The 24,698-nt window shown below is 40.3% G+C and overlaps 7 protein-coding genes across 7 annotated transcripts; 5 read left to right on the top strand and 2 right to left on the bottom strand.

The window, feature by feature from the left end:
• Positions 1-27: 27 nt before the first annotated feature.
• Positions 28-796, top strand: MELLADRAFT_87117 (uncharacterized protein; the record flags this gene model as incomplete). Its single annotated transcript, XM_007403860.1, has 2 exons — positions 28-480; positions 551-796. 2 exons carry the CDS (start codon positions 28-30, stop codon positions 794-796), a joined length of 699 nt encoding a protein of 232 aa, XP_007403922.1.
• Positions 797-2,710: 1,914 nt separating this feature from the next.
• On the top strand, positions 2,711-3,201 carry MELLADRAFT_101386 (uncharacterized protein; the record flags this gene model as incomplete). The annotated part of the gene is made up of 2 exons (XM_007403861.1): positions 2,711-2,766; positions 2,811-3,201. The coding sequence occupies 2 exons, from the start codon at positions 2,711-2,713 to the stop codon at positions 3,199-3,201; spliced, it is 447 nt and encodes a 148-aa protein (XP_007403923.1).
• An 849-nt stretch (positions 3,202-4,050) lies between these two features.
• Positions 4,051-7,289, top strand: MELLADRAFT_101385 (uncharacterized protein; the record flags this gene model as incomplete). Its single annotated transcript, XM_007403862.1, has 5 exons — positions 4,051-4,360; positions 5,850-6,078; positions 6,139-6,305; positions 6,379-6,483; positions 6,988-7,289. The coding sequence occupies 5 exons, from the start codon at positions 4,051-4,053 to the stop codon at positions 7,287-7,289; spliced, it is 1,113 nt and encodes a 370-aa protein (XP_007403924.1).
• A 2,642-nt stretch (positions 7,290-9,931) lies between these two features.
• On the bottom strand, positions 9,932-12,803 carry MELLADRAFT_70522 (uncharacterized protein; the record flags this gene model as incomplete). Its single annotated transcript, XM_007403701.1, has 7 exons — positions 9,932-10,467; positions 10,562-10,752; positions 10,816-11,143; positions 11,214-11,423; positions 11,490-12,052; positions 12,116-12,196; positions 12,661-12,803. 7 exons carry the CDS (start codon positions 12,758-12,760, stop codon positions 10,231-10,233), a joined length of 1,710 nt encoding a protein of 569 aa, XP_007403763.1.
• Positions 12,804-13,272: 469 nt separating this feature from the next.
• Positions 13,273-15,631, bottom strand: MELLADRAFT_76369 (uncharacterized protein; the record flags this gene model as incomplete). The annotated part of the gene is made up of 6 exons (XM_007403700.1): positions 13,273-13,520; positions 13,607-13,886; positions 13,950-13,995; positions 14,301-14,635; positions 14,706-14,788; positions 14,859-15,631. 5 exons carry the CDS (start codon positions 15,434-15,436, stop codon positions 13,627-13,629), a joined length of 1,302 nt encoding a protein of 433 aa, XP_007403762.1.
• Positions 15,632-21,934: 6,303 nt separating this feature from the next.
• Positions 21,935-22,967, top strand: MELLADRAFT_101382 (uncharacterized protein; the record flags this gene model as incomplete). The annotated part of the gene is made up of 6 exons (XM_007403863.1): positions 21,935-21,948; positions 22,100-22,199; positions 22,361-22,469; positions 22,509-22,563; positions 22,722-22,806; positions 22,941-22,967. 6 exons carry the CDS (start codon positions 21,935-21,937, stop codon positions 22,965-22,967), a joined length of 390 nt encoding a protein of 129 aa, XP_007403925.1.
• Positions 22,968-23,346: 379 nt separating this feature from the next.
• Positions 23,347-24,162, top strand: MELLADRAFT_58713 (uncharacterized protein; the record flags this gene model as incomplete). Its single annotated transcript, XM_007403864.1, has 1 exon — positions 23,347-24,162. The coding sequence occupies one exon, from the start codon at positions 23,347-23,349 to the stop codon at positions 24,160-24,162; it is 816 nt and encodes a 271-aa protein (XP_007403926.1).
• Positions 24,163-24,698: the final 536 nt, after the last annotated feature.

The following is a 24,698-nucleotide window of genomic DNA, read 5'->3' as shown; positions in this document are numbered from 1 at the left end:
GATCCTACCCTCAACACGACGTCCACAATGCTATCACCGACAACCAGCAACACGCAACTACCAATGCCACTACCACCAATCATCACCACCCTGCCGGATCCTGACCCCAAAGTGACGGAACCGTTCGACCATCGCAAACAACTCAACAAGTATGTCAAAGAGTTCGCACCCCAACATGGGTATGGCATCATCATCGGTCACTCTGGACGAGACCCGCACCTCTACTGCAAATACCAGTGTCATTGCAGTGGCAAACCCGCAAAGCCAAAGGTCAAGCCAGGTGCCGACCAAGCCAGTAAAACCGAGACTGAACCACCCAAGAAGAGCCGATCCATCAAGATTGAATGTCCCTTTGAGATGAAGGCTTGTTTTGACCACGAAAAACGAACATGGACTCTCCATCACAAGATTTCACATCACAATCATGAGCCAATGGAGATGGTGATTCCGCTCCTTACAACCAGCATTCCAACGACCTCAGTAAGTCCAGTCCTTCATTTCAAGAAGGACCTTTACGGTCATTCTGACCACATGTCTTTAGATTCCAAAGACGATACCAACTACCCAACAACCACAAGGTCCAGAAGCGAGTCCCGAGATCAACCAAAAGCACCCACAGACCACCATCCAATCACAACTCCTATCCATCAACAACCGAATACTTACTTTGGAGCCACATCAACAAGATGAGCTGGTCAAATCGATTCACAAACTACTCGATTTGGTATTATGTAGTTCACCTGAAGGCAAGATACCAAACGATATCTGTAGGCCAAACCACGTCAGTCTGTCTTAAAAAGCCTATCACAATGCTTTCCACAATCAACTGACACATAATGAAAATCAAACAAAAAGGACATCGCTCTAGACATATTGGAGGACATGGATTTCTTCCAAGCACTTCATCAGCCTCGACTGCCTGACGATGTTGAAAAAGGAAACGATTTGGCTATTGCATATCCCCCCGCGGATCCAGATAAATCACCCACAACGGACAGCCGCATCAATGCAACATGGCCACTATACTATACAGTATTGTGATACTGTAGTATAGTACTGGGTTTTCAATACTATACTTTGAAAGTATAGTATTGAACTACCTTTTTCTATACTATACTTTCAAAGTATAGTATTGAAAACTCAGTACTATACTACAGTATTGAGTATAGTATAGTCAAGAGGGAAAGGCACCCATTTCATCGATCATCAATCCAAACCCGAATGTGAATCCAACAAAACCTCAACGATCAAAGCTGGAATCAAGCTACTCAAATCCTTTCATCCTACATCAATTCTTGAGAACCCTATCTTTTCAATCTTGTCTTCTGTGACACTACAAATCAGCATGCATCAAGATCAAAAGACCAATTAATCAATCATTCAATCAATCGCATGAACAATTACACAAACAAAATCATCATCAAATCAACATTGAATCAAAATCAAACCATTGTTAAATCAAACCCAAATTGATATTAAAACCAAATCAAAATGAAAGTCAAAGTCAAATCAAAACTTATTGAAATCAAATCAAAACTAAGATCATATCAAAATTGAGACTCGATTTCAAAATACAAGCAGAAGAATTGACAAAGGAACCGACTTCAAAAGCAACATCATATTCAAAATCAAAGAAAGGATAAACAATAAAGAAAATCAAGGCAATTTTGCTGATTGAAGCTTCTCCATCTACTATCATCTTCCATTGACTATCTCTCAAGTCCAACAGCTCATCATAACTCTCAAGTTACACCTCGGTCAAAACATGTTTGATCCTATCTCATTTGTAGTTAACAAGTGTACCAATCGTTTCAATCTCCATTGAGATACTTGAAATTAACGAAATAAGATCTTGTTTTTCTTGGTGGGTTATGTAATAGATACAATACCAGAGAATGAAAAAAGAAAAAGCTTATTTTCATCTTTTTTGTAATGCTGATAAGGGGGAAAACCTTTGAGTTTCCTTTATTCTTGATGCTGATATAGCAATCTGACAGCAACAACAATCGATAGGAAAAAATTGAAAAAAATGATGCTCACTGTGTAATTGCCATAACATTGACAAAGTCCAGTCTACACGAGTTCAATCTCTATATGAATTGAGAAACCAGGTTAATTTGTCAAAGCTTTTATTTTATCTTTGGCTTGTTGCTGGCCTCTTTTTTGATCTAAAGAATCATTTTCTTTGATCATCGGTTGAACACAAGAGCAAATTTGACATAGTCTTCATACTTATAATAATACTGTACATACATACACGAGTGGGATGATGAACTTGCAAAACAAAGGGGTTTGGGGACTGCTTTTGGTGTTTGTTGTGGGTATGTTGGTGAGGTGCTTGATGGAGAAAATCTTCTCATCGAGTTGATTGGTCTGTGATTGATCATCTAATTGATTGTAAGGAGTTGTAGGTAAGGTGAAGAGTATACCGGTACTACAATACTATACTTGGTATAGTATAGTATAGTATAGTATAGTGTAGTTAAGTACTATACTATACTATACTGTCCTTTGTAAGTATAGTGAAAACTATACTATACCAGGTATAGCGCTATACTGGTATAGTATAGTATAGTGGCTGTGTTGATCAATGACACATTAGACATCACACTTATGAACAACCAGCATTCATTTGACTCACTCGACTCTTTTCAGTATGAAGATCTCATTCGGCCTCAGTCTCAGTCTCTGGACAACATCTTTCACAACGATGTCACTCATCAGGTTTTCGAGAGCACAAACGATACAAACGATACAAACGATACAGTACTTGTTGATCAGAACAATCACACATTTCAGGAAATTGATAGCACAACTGATGATGTCCCGGATGTCCCGGATGTCCCGAACAATCACACTTGTCATGATTTTGATAGAACAAACGATAACAAGGCTATTCATACTGTTGGGGAACATGACCGTTCCACCCAACACAATGCAACCAAAACCGACTTCGAGGTCATATCCGCTACTATCCCCAGCATTCAACAAATCCCAACAGCCAACAATACACTCCCATCGGATCCTGTTTCCAAGCTATGCAATACTCGATCCACCATCAAGGACCAAGCAAGAGTTTCACCCCGTCGGACTCGCAGTAAAGTAGCCGCTGTAGATGCTGAAGAGGAAGTGCCGAGAGCTGCTGTCTTTCGAAGAACACGTAGTGCTCACACCGCAAAGAAGCGCAAAGGTCACAGTTGAATCTAATTATTAACGCATGTATTTATACAATAATGATTCCATGATGTCGGCTAGGCTGTGTACTACCACTGCTCTATGCTTACTATACATATTGATATTGCAATGAAAAACGTTGGTAACATCATGTCATGAGAGCTGGCGACGAACTCGTCATTAGGCCAGAGTACACATCACACCCTGATCTAAGCAGGAAAATTGCATCCCAGTGTGGTTCTGAAAAACTAACAAACAAAGTAGAATCACATAAAACCAAAGACTTGTTATACCAAATTGAATGGTGGACTACTTTTCAAACGAAATGAAAGGCAAGTCTGCGGATTATTGGTTAATTCAATTAGGTACTGATTTCTGTGTTTGGTTTTTCACGGTTTGGTGTAGTGATTTATAATGTTTTAATTAATATACACTCTTTTCCTTCATCTGTGCGAAATTCTTTATGAATTGAATGGTACCCAAAGGGAGTGAAATTCCAGGCCTGTATTCAAGGTTTGACTATATACAGGTACACTAGCGTGAAACCTATTTCATCCTGGGGCTGTAATTGAACTGATTTAAACTTTTTCACTTCGCAGTTAAACTTCTTTTATCTTCTATTTGCATCTAGACATTTTTCATTCACCATCTTTCACCCATGGCACCAAAACCAAAACCTTACAGACCTCTCAAAAAGAGGAAGCTGCCAGCGACTGGCTTACAGGCGGATTTTTGAAAGCAGGGAAGAGCAAGATGTGAAAGAAATGGAGCAAGTACGTCTGCATTCGACCAATTACCAACCTATTTTTCGACCCTGTCACTCATGAAAAACCACCATGACAACATTTTATAATCACGGATGATGGGATTTTGCAAATGAAACCGGGACTTGGACCTGACGATGGCGCGTGGCAAGATATCGAAGATGATTTTGATTTAGTAAACCATCAGTTATCAGAAGAGCATCAACAAATCATTTCAGCACTCAACTCAAATCTGTATCAACGCAAAAGGCTAGAATTGGAAGCGAAATGGGTCAGTGCGGTTGAGGCAATGGTGGATGTGTATATCATAGGCCGAAAAAACACTAGAAATTGGGGAGATGGGATACTTTGGACACATGATTATAAAATACCATGTGGCTGCGTAGGGTATTCACGAGTAGTCACCTTAGTCGACATACACAGTTAGTATAAAGCCTTACAGATGTCGTATAATTTCACTGACACATATGTTGATGTTGTAGCTCGCAGGAAGTTATCAATAAACTTTTGTAACTGCCAACCGGATGTTGTCAGGCTTATTCAAATGGGATACTTTCCGGCGTCACCCTCTTTTCCTTGCACAGCATTCTCAATCAGGCTGCTGCTATTCCATCAAATCCTATGGGAATATTGTAGTGTCCGAATGCAAGGGTTTGCTCTAGCCCTTGATGAATACCTTGATGCCCACAATCCACTCATGCTGACTACCAAGACGGGTCGGGTGAGTTGTAGTTGATTCGATTGATTCAAAATTGTCAGATTGAAGCTGATCAGGGTTCTTTGGTACGCTTGTCCTTTAGCCCCGCCAATGGCGGAAGCCACTGACGGCTGCAGTCACTGCTCACCGCCAAGTGCTCAGTTTGATACGCCAGAAAGAGATCTCACTTTTGCAGTTATCACAACTCAACCAACTGGCCAGCAACTGCCCGCGTTGCTTCGGACCGCCAGTAGACCAAACTCCGGACCCAGACGAGCCACACATCATAGTGTGTGTCGATGGGAATTTCCAACATCGCCGTCACCAGGCCGCAAGTCATGAGATACCTGGTCACAAACCACCAACACCGGAGCTGTTCATGGAACCGGAACGAGTCGAAAAGATGGCCGAGTCGATGGCAGGCGGTCCCAGACAACGTAATCCACAGTTAGACGAACTGGTAGTGAGTTATCAATGTTGTGTGATGAGCGTCCATACCCATAAATATTAAATATATACTTACATATTAGTTACACATAGGATCCCTGTTCTGATAAACACACAGCCGCTGACGATGTCAGAGGAAAGAAATCATGGCCTGGTATGGATGAGACGGGGTTGCTGGTAATGGCATGTCGCCATGATCACATCCTACGATTCGTAAACATAGTTCAAAGTGGAGAAAAGCTCGTAATATTCTCTAATATTTTGAGGTTTTATATCTTTGATAGTTTCTGATCGTTTGTTAGGTAAAACAGGAGTTACTACGCACTTACCCTCATTGCTTGGATTCTCGAAGTAACTTCAGAACATCCAGATGAGGCTCGTCAAATTGGAATTCTTTATGACATAGGTTGTAACATCGAGAAGGGTATTCTGAAGGTGAATCTTCTTGTTTTCGTTTTGTTTCTTTCTAATGGTTTTATTTTGAAGACTATCTAATTGTGCGATATAGCGGAATCAATTTCCTGTCGAGCGCGCTGCCGGTCGGCTAAAGTTTGGCACAAGTGTCTTCCACGCTTATGTGCATGAATGGCTTTGTCAATTGGACTACAACCCTTGCCTCATCAAGGGTTGGGGTCTCTCAGATGGTGTTGCTCTGAATGACCGCGGTCTCCATCACAATGAGAAGGCGCTATTCAACATGAGTAAGTTAAGTTTCACATGTTCTCTCATTGTTTGACCTTTTGACTGACCTCGCCATGTTCGCACAGTGACCGGTGTCCTCTCCTGGATCAACACGGTAGAGAAGAGGCTTGTGAAATCCTCTGTAATTCTAGCTGAGTTGCCCAAATCGGATCCTAAGTATACCATCGAGTATTTCGAACAACAATGGGAGCGGCAGCGACTTATTCAGCAAAATGTAATCAATGCTACTACTCGTAGGCTGAAAGAACAAATGGGTGTTCTATTGGATCTTGAGGAAGATTTAATTGAGGCACGGTCTGTAAAACCATATAAATAACACATTTTTTACTGATTGACTGATTAGATTCGATTCAGGGATACTCTGGCCCTTTTGGAAGCAGGTACCGCCGCTCTACGTACTCAAGAGCAACAGCACGACCTGCTGGACCTGCCCAGGACACTTACATCGCTGGAGAACAAGATTCAAAATGTAGCTAATGAGTTGGGCTCCCAACAGTTTCGAGAGCTAACAGGAATGACCGGTCAGTCTACCTTAATTCATGCTTTCATCAAACTCTAATTACTCGCCAGTGGCTTACCTTGTATGAGTAACAGACGATCGAGCTAAACCTAGGATGTTACTCCAAATTGCCAAGTCCAAGATGTACGGAGCAAAGGTTGAGTGTATTGAAATGCAATGTCGAGCAGACGGAACTACTGGTAAGAGCCGATGATGTGTTTGATGGAACATACAACCTTATATCAATCGCTAATAACCCCATCGAAACACCTAGACCAAAGGAATTGAGCGCGATATCAGGGTCTTGCTTCTGACAAGAAGAAAAAATTAGCCAGTCGCTACAGGACTTACCTACGACATGCTACTCGGTACAATGAGAGGTTCAAACCAGCCATCTTGATTCCAACACCTTCGTTGGAGTGTGTCAATAGAATGGACATTGGCGACCCTTTTTGGGAAGTCGCTGACCTTACTCATCCAAATGAAGACTGGGCTGTGGACCCACAGACAAAATCAGGAATAGATGCTTGGCGGACTCAACGGAGCTCGCGCGAGGAAATGAGAAGAATAGGTCGAGAGCTACAACAGCAATTGCAGTGGGCTTTGGGATATTCAACCAAGGTAAAAGATTTGGAACGGAACAGTAAGTCTCCTTGTCAATTCCACGTATAGAGGTCAAATTTGCTCGCTCATCCTTCTCAAAGGTGTGGATCCAGTGACAATATCACTTCAATTGGACATTGCAAAACGGGCATGCAAACTTTGGATATCATGGAAATGGGGCATCGAAGATGTCATGTCTCGGACAGCACCCTATCTTGAGCTTCCAGATGGTTTTGATGGTGACTTGTTATCACAATGGCATGCTTTGGTCGATTCATGCCCAGGTCAATGGGCTGAAATGACTGGGACTCCTAATGAAACAGATGATGATGATGCGGACGAGGGGTTATTGGATGTTGAACTGCTTGAGGATCTTGTGGGTAATATGCAGATTGTATTGTAGAAACTTCCAATGTTTCAAATGACCGAGTCATCCATCTAATTCATAGATTAGATGGATGACTTGTGTTTTTGTTTGAATTGGTTTATTTCGAGTGCATGATGTTGTCAGTGTTTTGTTGTTTGATCAACAACAATCAACATAGTTTGTTAATCTGGACCTGCATGATATATATCATTTGCCTTATATAAGTGAGATATTATAAGTGAAATAAAACTAAGGCATCACTACTGACCAGTTGGTCGGTGAGAATGCTCAGTTTAACCGTTACAGGTCCAAAACACATAAGCCATGGTGAGTATGGACCAACTATAGATATTTTATTTGTATGCGTATTTTATAAATAATAGTAATAAAAGCTTATTACTATTATTAGATTTAGTGTGAACCATTGTTGGTCCATACTTCAGGTATGTGTGACTTATAATGAATATATGTTAATATATTTCAGTCTAAATATATAATATATTTATGTATCATCACATTGGTATATGATTGTTCCTCATTGGTCTTTGATTTGTAGTTTCCCTCTGTCTAAATAAATAATATAGACATTGGTGTATGGTATATGATTTGTAGTTTCCCTCTGTCTAAATAAATAATATAGACATTGGTGCATGGTATATGATTTGTAGTTTCCCTCTGTCTAGATAAATAATATATACATTGGTATATATATATATATATTTTCTAGTTGCCCTCTGTCTAAATAAATAATATATACATTGGTATATATATTTTCTTTAACTTGGACAAGCAAATAAGGCCTTATGGGCATATGGTATATGATTTGTAGTTTCCCTGTGCTAAAATTGGTATACATTTTCTTTACCTTGCATATGATATATGATTTGTAGTTTCCCTGCTAAAATTGGTATATATATTTTCTTTAACTTGCGCAAGCGAATTAGGCCATCAGTGCTGTATATGAAGATATCATCAGGTACAGTAATCAGTAAATGGTCACTTTGTTCTCTTCAAAAATCCATTAAAACAAATAACTGGAGGTCTTTGATGGTCACACCAAGTCTTACATTCTATATATTATCTGACAACATCTTCAGTTCATATAGATTATGCACTTAAGATTTTTAAGATCAGAAAGATCATAGGACCACCACAAATCAGAATTAACTTGCATAGTCTAAGATATCAAGACCCATGTTTGAAACCAACTCACACATTATTGTACTTAGCAAAGATGACTAATAGTACAACAATCAGTTTATTAGCAAAAATAACTAATAGTCAAACAATGAGTTTTGGATACTAGACATGATATCTAGTATCATCTAGATATCATGTCTAGTAACCAGAGCCATGGTTAATGGTCATTGATCAAATGATTAATGTACTTAACAAAGATGACTAATAGTACAACAATCAGTTTATTAGCAAAGATAACTAATAGTCAAACAATAAGTTTTGGATACTAGACTTATTGTTTGTAATCATCTAGTCTCAATACATGATCTCAAGAGCCATGGGTAATGGTCATTGATCAATTGACCAATGCCTATAAACAGACTTACTACATGTTTGCAAGGTTGCTTGCAAATATGTTACACAATCCTGCACATGATTTTAAAGTGCTATGAAATGCAATCCAGTGGATGTGATACGCGTACACAAAGCAAGTCATCAGTATAGTGTCACTATAGTTATATCCAGTGTTTGCCATCCTGATACAATGCACTACATTTCAACTTGTGCAAGCAAAACAAGTCATCAGTATAGAAGACAAATATTATATATGCTACGACTATTATGTTGAGCCAGACAAACAAGACATGTATAAAGTATATACACTGGAATAGTATATCTTCGTCAATAAGCGTCAATATGTAAGAAATGGCATGACTTGATTGAAATGTAATCTGAATTAGATTACATCAACATAATCCTGATACATATAACACATAAGAACAATAAAAGGTCATTCTTGAAAGGCTTGTATCTGAATAAAAATATCATAAAGATTATAACAAACAACTTCCACTCACCTTGAACCACATAATTAAAGCAGATACAATAACAAACAAGTTCCACCAAGAAATTCCAATCAAACAACTTCCACTCACCTTAAACCACATATGTAAAATATCATAACAAACAAGTTCCACTCACCTTGAACCACATAATTAAAGCAGATACAAGAAATTTCAATCAAACATGTGCCACTAACTTGACACATAAACTTTGATAATGAAATTATAAATGGTTTCATGATTTCATATTTCATGAAACCATTCATAACATGTAAAGCTCTTGTTCATGGTTTCCCAAGAACAAGCATATCATACATGGTTTGTGCTTCAAAGATGAAACACCACATTTGTATCTCATTCCCCCTAAAAAGACACTATTTCAGTGTTCCAGACATCAAGTTGAGTTACTATCATTTGAAAAAACAAATGATAGTAACTCAACTTGATACTTATATAAAACTTATATAAGTATTACTCACAGTTTACAGTGAGTATATGAAACAATCAGTGAAAGTTGGCAATGTAGATTTTTTACGTTTATCAAGTTCCAAAGCTGACATCGAGTGATGAACTCAGTGATATAAATTCCGAAAGCCTCCATCTACACAGTATTTTAGTATTTGTCGCGCAAATGACTGTTACTAATTTATCAACTTTACAGCGATCAAACAATAGTTGCGATTACCACAGTGACAATTGAGTTACATATGTAATTGACTACAAAAGACTGTTACTAATTTATCGACTTTACAGCGATCAAACATTAGTTGTGATTTCCACAGTTACAATTGAGTTACATAGGTAATTGACTACAAGTTCAAACAACTTCAAGACAGGACCTTACAGAGATAAAATACATGAAATCTTAACAAATATTTCATCACAGGGGTCTTAAGCAGGAACAGCCGAAGTAATGAAATTAAGGAAGGAAGTGTTTCAAAAATAGAAAACTACAATTAAAAACGAGAATAGAAAAAGACGATTGAAAAGACAATAGAAGGGATCAGGGAGAAGTTAACAGATGAATAAGCCAGTACCAGTTCAAACACGTCGAGCTTTCTTCTTCCAAGACTCTTCCTCCTTCCGTAAAATCTTGCGACAAGTTTGGATACAAAAGTTCCCAGGGGGAAAAGGTAGCCACATTGAGGGATCACTGAACTGCGAACGATTTCTGCGAGCCGCTGAGATTCTGGCTGGCCCAGCATAGGTATCAGCATGGGCATAAAGCGCCAGCGATATGCGCAGAGGTGGGGACGTGATATCGGGGCCCTGTAAGATAGGGCTCACACCATGATCCAAAAGTTTGAACCTTGCGTGAATAGAATAGCCAGGATCAGCACATAGACTGACCCCAAGTGAGCCAAAGTTAAGGCGACCTCCAGTATAGTTACGTCCGTAAAAGAAAACTGAATCGAGAAGGTTGGAATTCTTGCCATCGCGATGGGTTCCGACTTGAATGTTGTAGTTGATCTGTTGGCCTATATAAATGATGTGATGTGTCAGGCCAAGTCCGAGGATTCTAAAACAGTCACTTTACTAACCTTGCATTATTTTGTTGTGCAGGCCCTGAATACGCTTGGCAAAAAGTGCACTGGAGTTACTCTCAATGAAGCTAGTGACTCTCTCGGCCGCCGCGTACGTCTCCGGATTTACAGCAGCATTGAGAGCCCTTGACACTTCGTAGGGCCAAAGGAGTTCTGGAAGGAGACGAGCATTTTCGATGCGTTGAAATAAACTTCCATCACCAAGTCCCATAATTTGTGGCAGGTGGTGATTAGACTTCGGACCTTCTCCCTCTCCAACATCGTCCAAAGTATATCCTTGTCGTTCCAAGCCCATATGCATCTTAGTGTCAGCTCTAGCAAGGTTCTAAAAGAGATGTCAAATCATGTTAGTGCGGTGCCATTGGGTTGATAGAGGTTTTGGTTAGGATTCATACCGAACCCAAAGGGTAACCAAAGGCCTCGTAAGGAAGGGAGCCATACACAGCACCTGGTGATGCCACAGGTTTGTTCTTTGCTCGAGAGAGCCGAGGTTGAATCGATTGACCGGTGGCCAGGACTTTGCCATCCTCATCGTTTGGAATACCGTTCATACGAGGTAGAGCATGGACTTGTGCGGCGCCTTCGAAAGCCATCAAAGCTCGATCCTACTAGCGAAATCAGTTATTCTGCGTGGACACCCAGAATAGGTAAAGACATGCAAGGTATCGTACCTCACTAGACATATGACCTTTTTCGCCCGGTTTCGAGGCTATCTTTTGACTTTTGGGTGCAGATTGGGCCTCTTTCGGTGGTAAATTCATCGCGAGCATGCGACCAGCCAAGTCTACCAGGACCACAGCTTTTTCGGATGCCAGTGGGCGCAAGCACTTAGACCTTTCCGAGATGAGCTTGTTCAACGAATTGAGAGTTGGATACCTAAGCCCGAATGGTTTGATTGGACCTGGGTTTGAGTTGTAGACATCGATTGTAGACTTGATGTATAAGGCACAGGTTCTAAGATCGTTTTGTCGGCCAGTGATTGAAGGGAGGGTTTCAAAATCAAATAGTATCTGGTCGACGGAATGAGGGATACAGCCGATTGGAAGATGGTCAGTTTCTTCAAGGAAATAGGCGACTGCAATGTCATAATCGATGACATCAGGTGTAATATTGTTCAGCATTTGGCGCAGGTATTGGTCACAGACAGAACTGCGCATATAGTTGTTGGCATATTGATGACCAGGGATGGGAGGTATGAAGTGAGGATCAACGTGTGGGGTTCGCGGTTTTGGTCCTACACAGAAACATGAAGTCACTTATACACTTATAAAGGACAAAACACGAAATAAATGCTTACTAGCCTGAGCTCGGTCGTACGGCTTAGAATCTCTGTTATCGATCTTCTCGTGCTTTCGAGAGGCTGGCATTCCTATGAGATCTGGTTAAAAGACGAATCTCGTTAATGAAGGGTGTGTTGGTGAATGCAGACGAGATATTGAGTAACATAAGAAGTTCATAAAATCAGTCTATAGTTGACTGAGGCTCGCGAAGAGCTTGAGACCTGTCAATGCTAATCAGCCGCCTCAGAGTCATGTAGCAGCCTGATGCCTGTCAGTGCTGCACAGAATAAAAATTAAGAACAGTCGGCGAGAGAAAAAGATGAAAAAAGATGAAAAGGAGAGGTTGAGACGAGTTTGAGACCTGTCAAGCTCGTGGCAATGAAGGGGAAAGGTAGGTATCGATGGAGCAGCCTGATGCCTGTCAGTGCTTCCCAACGAACCACGTGGAAAAAGGATAAAGGGGCCGATAAGTCGAGGAAGGAAGGAAGGATGCAAATGGGAAAGGTAAAACGAGAAAGATTGAAGAATGAAATGTTTAAATGTAGAATGAAACTACACAAACCAAAAAGCGAAAGGTTGTTGAATATTTGGAGTAACCCGAGGTGGGAGGAATCAAGGATGGATGGGTCTTGATGATTGAGGTGGGGTTGAGTTCGTTTCATGCTGTTGTGAGAGAAGGTTGACTGTCTTATAGCACAATCGTCAGGATCGTTTGGGAGAAAAGACCCTTCTGGGGAGCGGAATCACGGAAACTTGAACGCGTGTGACATTCAACCAGCTGTGAAGCATCCGATTTAAACCTCGTGAAAGTAGACCCTTGAAATACATATCAAAGTTGTATTTAACCCCAATCCAGCACAGCGACGATGAAAATGAAATCTATTATAAACGCTTTCAGCCATAAAATGATGACTGAGAGCGTAATGTCAACTCGTGATCACCCATTTCCGGGTGGCCTTTCCTGCTTTGGACAAGGACTGACAACTCACACCATTTGATTAATTAATTTAATGTTAATTTAATGTCCATGTTGGACCTTAAATTAATTAATCAAATGGTGTATCTGTTTGACCGTCAATTAATTAACTGATTACATCATGTTTGATGATTAAACGACTTTGATCGAGACAGTAGAATCCGATTTGAGTCTTGTAGAACTTGAGTTGAGTGTTATAGGATGGAAATTATAGGTATAGAGAGTAGTCATTTGACTAGAACATTATGACCTTTGATTAACATATTAATAAATGGACCACAATGGCTAACCACAGAGACAACAGCGAGTGGGAACCAACAAATGAAAGAAATGTATTAAGAAATTTTGGATGAAATAGATAGACTCGACTCAATGAAAAAAGGAAAAAACTGAAGGAAAAAAGATAGACCCATTTGTTTTGGTGACAGTCGGTGGCGAGTAGAAATCTATGAGGTCATAACCATAGTAAGCTGCGTGTAAAATGCAAGGCTGGGGCTGCTGCGTGTAGAGGTGTTTATTCATCATAGCTTACCATGCTTCCGAGAGTCTCCTTTATCCATTGTTTGTTGCAATATATATAGAATATCGCCCTTCTTCAATGTCGTCGATCCAAGTTTTTACTTGTTTGTCAGTAAGACGCCCGCCTTTGGCCCCGATGCTCAGCATCTCCTGAGTGACTTGGGAGTCGGTGGCTTGGCGGACGGCTAACTGGAGGCCTTGGAAAAGCCGGCTGGCTATAGTTGCGTGTGGATTGGGGGTCTTTGGATAGACGTCTTGCTTTGGTCCCTCAGGCGGCTTTGGCAGATTCTTTCCTGAAGAAAGAGTGTTAACAAACAAAATAAATAGTAAAGACTGCCTCATCATAGATCACTTACTTATCTCATGATTCAGCAAGTTGGTGAGCTTGGTCCGTATTGATTCCTGTGGGGTTTTGCTGTTGTGATTATTGCCTTTTTTGTTTTCAGCGGTCTCGATTTGTGCGGCAGTTGATCAAATAGCAAAGTCCCTGGCTAGGTGGAGGTTCTTTTTAGCAAATTCAGCCCATCGAGGGCATGTTGTATATTCGGGATTCCACATGGGATCGTCTAACTTGGTCCTTGGATTCTAGCTGGCAACGAGGAGGTGCGAATGGATACCAAAACGTTTAAATATACTTTGTAGCTACATGTAAATTGAAGTTGTGAGTTTGAATCGGTAATGTGGAATGTAATCTGGATTGGACTTACCTGAGTAGCCACTTTTCCAATCTCTTCACGACCCCTCTTCTCAATGACCGCAAGAGACTTTGCTATTGTCTGTCCCAGCACACCACTTTGGAGGTGTTTGGATACCTTGACCAGATTGGCGAGTTGGGTGAAATGAATCATATATTGAGTTACCTCTTCTTCTGTTGCGCGTTCTTCATCAGAAACCGCGGTGGCAATATTTGAGAAATGGGCGTAAGCTAGCTTTTCGAAAAGTTTTGGCTGAAATATCTCTTTTTCAGGATCGGTCAGTTCGGTCCATTTGCGGCAGTTTTGATTATGTTCAGCAAAGCCATCGGGTTGTCGGCCTGCAGGCACTGCATCAGAGTTCATTAGTATCAGTAGTTCATTACTGTTTGGAATTTTGGTCGAATTGCATGGACTTACTGGAGATTTCGACTGTGTTGGCCAGGCTGTAGCTCATCCATGTTGTGTAGCCGTTGCGATCGCGTGATATAGGACCTTCGAAGCTGTGAATAGTAAATAAAGATTACTTATTTGAGTTGATGATGAAAAGTGAATTGTATTGAAATTACGCACAGTGCGGATTCCAGAGTGGCAAGGGAGGTGTTTCCAACCAAAGAGAGACTCATCTTATCCATTGTATAATATCCCTGTAGCGCCTGAGCTTCACCTAGAACGTTTGATGGGGGTCGATTCTGAGTCTTGCGCTTTGGATCATTCAACATCCTCTCAAGTGCCGGTCGGCCCAGCTGTCGACCATTGGTAGAATAGTTCTCAAGGGTTAGTGATGTTGTGATGGGAATACGAGGTGGTACTGTTTTGGCAGGGTGTTTTCTCTTTGTAGCGTTGGATTGGGTGTTTGTTGGGGGAGCGGGTCTTGAGTTGTTAGCTGAGGGACCTGGTCTAGATGAAGTTCTGTCGGTGGGGTCTTCTTTTCGCATGTCGTCTAATTCTTGTTCTTCAAGTTGGAGGTTAGGTTGATAATCTTCATCATCTGAGTCTGATCCGTCAAGTGCGATCTCCTCAGGGGTTAGAGATTGCTTGTTATTTTTCTTCCGTCGTTTGTGAGGCGGTTTTGAAGGTGGTTTGCCAGATATTGAAGATCTTTTTGATGTTGGACGTCGCTTGGTGGGCTTGCGCTTGTCTGTAGGCATGGTGAAGGAGGAATATTGCAAGATCGGTGTGGATGAGGAGGATAAGAGTGAGTGGCAGGTTTGGTAAAGGGAGTGGGAATAGGGCAAGCGACTGCCAAGTGGTGAAGTTAATGGTGGGCTTGGTGAGCTGACCAGGGTGGGGTGGTGGTGCGGTGAGCTGGTGTACTTGGGGTGGAGTTTGGTGGAGTAGTGGTGGGCTGGTGAGTGTGGTGAGGTAGTGTGGTGAGCGGGTGAGTATGGTGAAGTAGTGTGGTGAGCTGGTCATCAACTGGTGAGGTGGTGTGGGTGTGGTGGGGTTTGTGGTGAGATTGGTGGGCTGGTAAGCCTGGTGAACTACTGGTAAGCTTGGTAAGTGACCAACTTAGCTCACCAACGGACTTGGAAGAATAAAAATTCAAAAAAAGTTCTAACTTGAGATCTAGCACTAGATCTAAGGGGAAATACGGAACATATCCGATGATAGGGCTTTTTTTCTCATCGGATAGTATAGGGGAAAATGATAGGGACACAGGTGGTCAGGTTGTGGGCGCGGCACAAAAAACATGCCCTTGGCGCGCCTAGGCGTTGGAAAAATCATCAAGATGAGGGTTGGCACACCTTTTCAAGAATCACACCGAGTCATAGGAGTTCTATGTCCTGTCACCAATATTGGAGACTTGGATACTTGCTGTGCGCTTTGATGCCAGCTTTTCTTAGCTTTTCTCACCTTCAAAAGGCAATTTTGCTGTAGTAGACAGCTCTAGTAATACAAACATCTAAAATATAAAAACGTACAAGCCACTCACATGAAGTACTGTGTCTTGGATCTGGTTCACTTTGCCCCAGGTTTCTTTTCATGATTTTCAAATGTTTCATTTTGATTGTGATAGTGTTGTCTTTGTTTGTAGTGCTTATCCGTGCATTTCCCACTCCGTGGAGAGTAAGAACTAATGCGTGCAATCACACTCTCCTTGTCAGTCAATGACAGTCAGAATACAATATGTAACATTATTTTTCTTTGTTAGTGCATGGCTGTACTGTTCTCACCAGTGCTTTTCCTGCCCGTGGATTGGAAGTCTACCTTTTCATTATCACTTTTCTGTTTTTGTTTGCCTTTGATTTGTTTAATTATACAATTACAATCTTTGTAGTCTTTTGACCTTCAACCCTTTTGTTCCTTTTCCTTGTGATCTTCAATTATGCTTATTCCAAATGTGGCAATCTCCAATGTCAATGAAGATCTTTTCTGCCTCTTGCTCCAAATTTTTTTTATCCCGCTTGGTATATGTTTATTTTCACCCTATAAAAATGCCTTGCGGTATGTACCAAAGTTGATGAATTCTCCTGAACAATTGGCCTCTCCCAAACCAGTTCACACATGGATAATCCTAGCAACACATCCTCTTAGTATACAAATATCCTTATTATTATTGTCCTGTTTTATTTTACTCTCCAATCAACTACTTCCTCTGTTGTCTTCAGCCTCACCATTTTGTCTTGATCTCCAGTTGATTTAATTGTATACTCAACCTACGCTCTGAAACATTCATATCTCTTCTGTATTCATCTTGCCTTGCGTGTAATCAATTCAATCTTTGCTTGCGAGCTTTGCTATTTTTTATTACAAATGCCCAATCTCCTATGACAAGCTTTTTGACTCTTCCTCTAAGTTTGTGTCTCACCCTTTATATATTGTCATTTCCACCCTATGAAAAGGACCTATGGCACCCACTTCATTTCTTGAACTCTCCCAAGTTAATTCAAACTTGAATCCACTTACCAACTAATCCTCTCAGTTTACAAATATCTTTATCATTAAATGGATTTTTGATGTTCAAATTATCTCCTATACAACTCTAGTGTTTGATTCAACCGTACAGCAATTTTGCAGTTTTGATTAGTCATCACTGCAGAGGTTGAACACAAGATTGAATTTGTAAACCTTTTTACCTGCCAATAACTTCACAGCTTTTACCCCTCACATGCAGCAGGCATTCAGTGGTGTACTCTTGACTTTGTTTAAATTGATCAACAATAAGGTCAAGATGCATTATGTCCCAAATTGTTGGTTCCCACTTTCAATGCACTTGGTTTTTGTTCCTCTTTTGACCTTCTGCTATCTTTCCCAAAACTTGTCAGATTTCAGCAAGAGAGATAGAGAGAGACAGAGAGGTCTAAAGAGCCAAATAGAGAAAAACAGCTATTTTTCAACTCCTATAGTCTCATGACTGTAAGATCAAACCTACTAATAAATAAAAATGATGCAGTTATATATTGCACAGAGTGTAAGGAAATTAACAAGAAGGAGACACTCATTTTCAAACTTCTCTGCACTATAAAATGGCACAATTGATTTGACCCAATCCATAAAAAGAACTTGATGATTTTTGATATCTCAACAAAAAGTACACATTTCTCCTCTTGATAATGAATCAAGAAATCAATGTTTCAAAAAGAGGTGTAACTCCATTCTGGTTTCTAAAAAAGAACCATAATCATCCAATTATAAGCAGGTGGGACAGGGGCTCTTCCAGTGACAAGAAGATGGGTTTAAGTCCCATTCTTAGTACATGGTACTAGTGGGTACAAAAGAATGTTCTGGTGGAAAACCAGCTCTGTTGATTCTTTGTAACCACAGCAAAATAGATAGAACATAATGCTAATTTGTAGCATGGATACTAACTACAGATGGTGGTGTGGGGTGGCCTAATGAGAGCAGGGAGGAGGAGGACGGCTAAGTTCCTCTCCCAACTGCCAAACTCAGTAGGCAAAAAGAAAGAAATGTCAAGAGATGGGCTTCTCTCCAGGGAGGTGGGCGGGTGAGAAAAAATTTCTCCAATTCTAGTGTTAGTGTGCTAAGACTAAGAATCAAGATGAGAGTGAGAAGATCCTGGAAATTGGCAAAGGTGGATGATTGAGAAAGAGACAAAGGGAGTGTGTGAGGGAACAAAGCATTGTTCCCCTCACTCATATATACTCTCTTTACAAGAGTGACCTGAATTACCAACCGCTAGGGCTGGGCCAGTCAGGACCCTTAACCTCAACCGAGGCCAAATCAACCACCCTGCCTACTGAAATTGGACTTTGACATACTGTTGAAGGCTTGGGGGTATACCATCAATACATCCATATAAACCTTGTATTCAGATTATAGAGGAGATCCATCTATTCATCACAAAGAGAGTTGTGAATTTGTTGCAAAATTGACTTTTATTGATTTTGTCATTGATACTTCTCAATCAAAAGATAATTTGGCAAATCATGGAGAATGATAATTTAGATTCAGCTTCAGTGACAAGTTGGTCCCAAGAGACTGACTTGAGTTCAGATCTTCAAATACTTCAGTCATTTTGAAGTGAAACTCCAGAAGCATTATATGAAAAAAGTGAGTCCAAATGATATCTCTGTATGGAACCCTATTCCAAAATAGCAAGTTCTGAGACCTGGTTCAGCAAGTTTACACCATCATGTCCCATCCAATCAATCACTACGTGATTCCACATACAACAAGAGGTCAACCCAATAATTTACTTGAAATACCTGATTCAGAAGTTGGCCAAGGACGGCCAAATTATCAAAATCCATCTTATCCTCAACTTCCTGAATTTGATCAACAAACTCATACAATTGATTCTTCTGATGATAATCAATTTCCAGATCAACTAGACATCTTCACTCCAACTGAACCAACACCTATCAATGCTTTTAGCTTTTCATGAATTTTGCAATTGAAATTGTGATAACCAAACTATAATTATTTTCCAGTGTCTGATTCTACTGTAAATTCTACATTTTCTTTATCTATTACTCATCAAGATGAAAACTTGATACATGAATCATCTACTCATTATACTCTTGCTCCACTTTTGGTTCAATTTTATGGTGAAAATTCCGATGAGAATTATTTAAATCATCATTCAAACAATGGATTTAACCACACAGTTGGAATCAGAAATAGAAATTCTGGAACATAAGTTTTAACTCCTGTGTACTGTCACAGTGACAAAACAAACCCAAACATTCATTGGTTGTTTATACTATTAGTAACTGGTTTAGAAAACATTGTTTTCCTTGAAGATTTTGCTTGGTGCAATAAATCTTGCACCAATCTTGCACGTTGGTCTTGCACAGTTTTTGCACAGGTTTGAGGACCATAATTGTACAATCATTCATGGGTATAGTGTGACAGAAACCTTTGGGAACATTACTGCTTTGAGGTACACTCTCATCAACTGTAAACAATAGTGGTACATGCAATTTCACAACTTGGCACATAACATATTAACATGGCCAGTTGAATGTTTTGGTAGGATAGGTTTAGAAATATGATATGGAGCGGTGTGGCATTGCTTATGGCTGCTATGGAGTATTACATGTTTGCAAGGGTGTTAAGGCACAGTTTGGAACAATTTGATACTATTTTTGTAAAAGTTCCCTTGTTGCAGGCATGCCCTCATATTCTCTAGTAGAATAAATAACAATACAAAAGGGACATTTTGGCTTCTTCTTTTTTTTAAGTGCATTGGGCTTTATTGCATTTTAACTAGCTAAACAAGTTGAATTGAACAGGACCAGTACACCTTGGAGAATTCAGCCATCTGGTCAGAGCAAAGAGTGTTGTTGTCATTCAATATTAAGAATTTATAATCTTTCTTCTTCTTCTTTTTAGGTTGCATCAATATCTTTTTGCAATGAAATGCAATTTTTAGTTTTAAGATTCACACCTATGTGCAAGCACAGCCCTTTTGATTGGGAGTCTGGTGGATGTTTTCCTTATAAAAGACAACAAAAGTTGAGCTTTTTATTAAACTGCCTTGCTGGTTATTACCCAACAAACTCCATAACGAGGTTTGACAGTACACTGTTTCTGATATTTTTCAATCAAACCCAGTTACGTGAGTACTTATTGGCGGTTTGTAAGAGGAAATGATGGTGATAACTGCCTCACCAGTTATTACCCAACAAACTCCGTAAAGAGATTAGGCAGTACACTGCTTCTGACATTTTTCAATCAAACCCAGTTACATGAGTACTTATCAGCGGTTTATGAGGATGATATGATGGTGATGATAACTGTCTCGCTGGTTATTACCCGACAAACTCCGTAACAAGGTTTGACAGTACACTGTTTCTGATATTTTTCAATCAAACCCAGTTACGCGAGTACTTATCAGCGGTTTTTCTTCTTTTGATTGATAAATTTCTTATTATCTCTTGACAACTCGCTCTTTGCTCAATGGTCGTTCTCCTTGGTTGTGGTCCTGTAAATATGAATGAAAATGTACAAATCTTTTAGTCTTCACAATAAAGTCTGATAGCGATGGAAAAACTTCAGGTAAATCTAGGAGTTTATTGGTGTTATTCCAATATACCTGGATACCTTCTTCTTTCATTTTTGATCTATGTATTTTTCGGATTCTTGAATAACGTCTGCAGTAAAGGAGAAAGTGATTAGTGTTTTCTCTAAGCTTGCATGTTTTGCACAGAGGTGAGTCAGTTGGATTTCTCTTGAATGAATGATCATTGAGGGGACTGAACCCCGCTCTAGGCCTTTGGTGATTCATTTGGTTTTGTGCTGAATGAATTTTTTCCCAGGATGAATGTAAATTGTTTGATGTTGAAGTTTGTTTGTGTTCTCCTTCTTAGACTTCCTAAGCTAGTCGGGATCTGCATGGTCAATTCTTGATTTTCTGCTGTTGAACTTGTACCTGCTAGTTCATCATCTGATTCATTTAATTTGACTCCCTTATGTCCTGGGGTCCAGTATAATTTTATTTCAGCTAAGGGAGGGATTCTCATTAGTTGGGTGCGGATTTTGATTAATAAGTGTTGGCCTGTTGTTGATTTTGGAATATCTTGGACTAGTTGGATTGCACCTTGGTTGTTGTTGAAGATAGCTAGGTTCTTAGGCTGTGGACGCTGTGTAGAGAAGATTTTATTAGCAAGTAAAATACCAAGCAGTTCCATTTCATGATTTGAGTAGTTATCTGTAAATTCAACTGCTTGTGCTCTGCTGATGGTTGTGGACACTGCTGCTGCACCTCCTCCTTCTTTTCTGACTGAACCATCAGTGAATATGATTAATGAGCTTCTGTCTTCTTCTGATTTAATTTTTTTCGGTAATAATTTGACCACCTCTTCTTTCTTTTTACCTATGTTAATGACTTCACCAAAGCTTTTTGACCACGGTGCTATAGGGAATGGGAAGATTGTTTCAATCTTCTCTTGAATTAGCGGTTCAAGGTGTTGCGGGCTGAGTATATCTTGAATTGGACTTGGATGAGATTTGCAGGTATTGTGTTGTTCAAATTTGATAAACTTGCGAGTTGGGTGCGATTTTTTTTGTAAGAAAACACGCCCGGCGCGCCAAGTGGCCCCTAGGCCCGCCCGAAAGAACCGAGAAAACCCGCCTCGGCGCGCCTACAAAAATATGAGCGCGCCCACAACCTGAAACATGTGAAATTGAAAGCACTATCAAAAAACAGCAAAACTGGGTTGACTGCAGCAGTTCCATACACCATGAAACGCGAAAAGTGTGTCAGGACTCAGGAGCATGCTTGATCCTTTTCCGAGCGATTACATCGGTTTGACGGCGCAAGTAATTCCGAAGAGCGTCCGACTGGTTTTGCACCGGGCAACTCTCCAGCCCCATTCTGAAACATGACGGCTTGCGGGGCGAATAAGCATCGGTGGTAACCGAATCTTACAGATCATCGCCAACCGGCCAAGGCAGGGCGGTGTGGTTGTGGATAGCTATGTACAACACCAGCAACGCCAATCGGAGGTGAGGAGCATGCTAGATCCCTTTTCGAGCGATCAGGTTTGACGACGCGATTGATTTCAAAGAGCGTCCGACTGGTTTTGCACCGCGCAACTCTCCAGTCCCATTCTGAAACATCTCGGCTTGCGGGGCGAATAATCATCGGTGGTGACCGAATCTGACAGATCATCGCCAACCGGCCAAGGAAGGGCGGTGTGGCTGTGGTTAATTGGACCCGGAAGTCTACAAATAAAGACGGATCTGCTCAAGTTGGCTGCGGTTACATAACGCCAAGTTAGCAGATCTTTGATCTATCATTAACCAATGGCACAGCCACTTATTGCGCCAAAGCCCCTCTACCATACCCCGACTCAGCAATCAGGAGTGCGTATGTATGCAGGTTACTTATCGCACAATCGACGGTCAATGAAACAGCTGCGCACCGCTTGTTGCACGTCATACCACACTCATACCTGCTGATATACGTCTGCATGTTTGGAGAACAGCCAAGGTTCAAGCTTGAAGGGATATCGCACTGTTCAATAGTTGTAGTCACCCTTGGAACAACACTGCAACAGTCGGAGAGCTCGGTCACATTGGATGTTTGATCTTGAGTCCAAGCTTTCGGCGGGTAGGCGTGACGTAAAATGATACTGCATATAACGACTCAACTCTACTTCGCTTACGTGAAGGTTTTTCATCGTGCAAATTTTATCACTATTTAACTACTCTAAAGAACTTCAGCATTGGAATTTTGTTCTGCAGCTAGGAACAGAGAGTCAGAGACCCTGATAGAGTATCTTCAAAAATATATCTCTGCAGTCTCACACTTCTATGATAGTCTTTTGAATATTCAAATATAAAGTGCCACCTCGGTTCCAGTATTTCTTTTGCCTCTGTATTCGATTCGATCAACATATCATTGTCTTTCAAGATATCAAAAATTACAACAAGACTTGAAGTCGAATAAATTTTTTGTTTATATAGAGAGTTTGAAGATATACTACCCTACCCTGATTTGGTCAATTTCAAGTTTTTTTGGTTCGTCTTGCTCTGAATCTTCTAGGCCATTTATATATATCTAAATCAAACTCATTTCTTTTTTGTCTTCTATGATTCCCATATTGAAGCCGCAAACGATCACAAGGTTCACAAACATCCTGTTATCATTATGGCTCTCTTCGCAAATTTTTTGACACTCTTCATAGCCCTTCCCAACCCTGTGTTTGGTTCGATAACGCCTTCATATGCCTTAACCAAAACAGATCCTTCAATCTCAACTGTTGCGCCCAATCAATTCTCGAGTGGTGTAGAATGGGATGAGAAAACAAATGAATTCATTCAAAAGTATCAAGACCTGAGACAGCTTCATGATTCTTTACTACGGAACTATGAACCATTAGCAAGAAGCGAATCAGGAAATTTGTTGCCGCCTTCAGAGAGTCGTATGGATTATAAGGATAGACGTTACAAAAAGCCAAGCTCCAATCTTATGACTCATAGAAGAACTACCCCAACAAATATAGAAAAACATAAATATGATATTCTGTCAAAGTTGAAGAGAATCGATGAAAAATTGAAAAAAATTGTCCCACAGGATGGCACGATGAGATATGAAGGCAAAAGAGTATACACTACTGATGAATTGAAATATGTTGAAAGCAGGGTAAAGGAATTAAAAAACGGCTATGATTACATCTATCTAGGTGACGGAAAATTTGTAAGGGTAGAAGAAGAAACTTGTGATCTCTCTGGAGTATTTGGTAAGATTAGAGCATTTGACGAAGATGGACAGACAATTCTTTATCAAACAGGTTGTTGTTTTTATAATTGGAATTCGTTTTCTCCGGGGGAGAGTTCACTTTTAGAACATATTGTTTGGATAACGGCCTGTTTGCCTTTGAAGGCTGCTTATGATCATTTTACAGAAAAAACTTGGAAAAAGTTTGAAGCCAAGTTTTTAGATGGGTTGGCGGGTTTATGTTGATATGTTTATGTACTTACATTTCAGATATACAGATACAAGCAATTTTTAAGAGTTGTGCAATTAACGGTCTTTTCTCTTTCTATCCCTTGTCTCCAGCAAGGCCACGTGTCTTTATTTGTGAGGTGAATATCACAGCATCAGCTCAAATTCACCTATGTGTGTAGCAGCACCTGAATGCTCAGCTTTGCACTGTTGGCAAAATTTAGTAGTGGGGTGATTTTTCACTACATATAGTTGTCTCAACGCTCCGCTGCCAAAAGAGAAGCGCTACAGGCTTAAGACAGCGGTGTGGAGCTTTGAATTGCTAGCGCTTTGCTTTGTTGATTTTTTGGCCCAGGTAGTGGCTGGGAGCAATCAGGATCATTCACATTTTTTCTTTCAATATGCACAAGTAGAAAAACCTGGTACACCCAGTTGCCTTTTTGGCTGGGAGCTGTCAAAAAACATAACACATACTAAGGGGAACTATAAGGAGTGACTAACTAAGTCAACAGGACAAGAGGAAACAAGATGAGAGAAAAACTTAAGAGAAAATA

Source organism: Melampsora larici-populina (assembly GCF_000204055.1).
Source record: "Melampsora larici-populina 98AG31 unplaced genomic scaffold MELLAscaffold_1, whole genome shotgun sequence".
In the NCBI taxonomy this organism is placed as follows: domain Eukaryota; kingdom Fungi; phylum Basidiomycota; class Pucciniomycetes; order Pucciniales; family Melampsoraceae; genus Melampsora; species Melampsora laricis-populina.
Note: the sequence above shows the minus strand (reverse complement) of the source record. Positions and strands in the feature narration are given on the sequence as shown.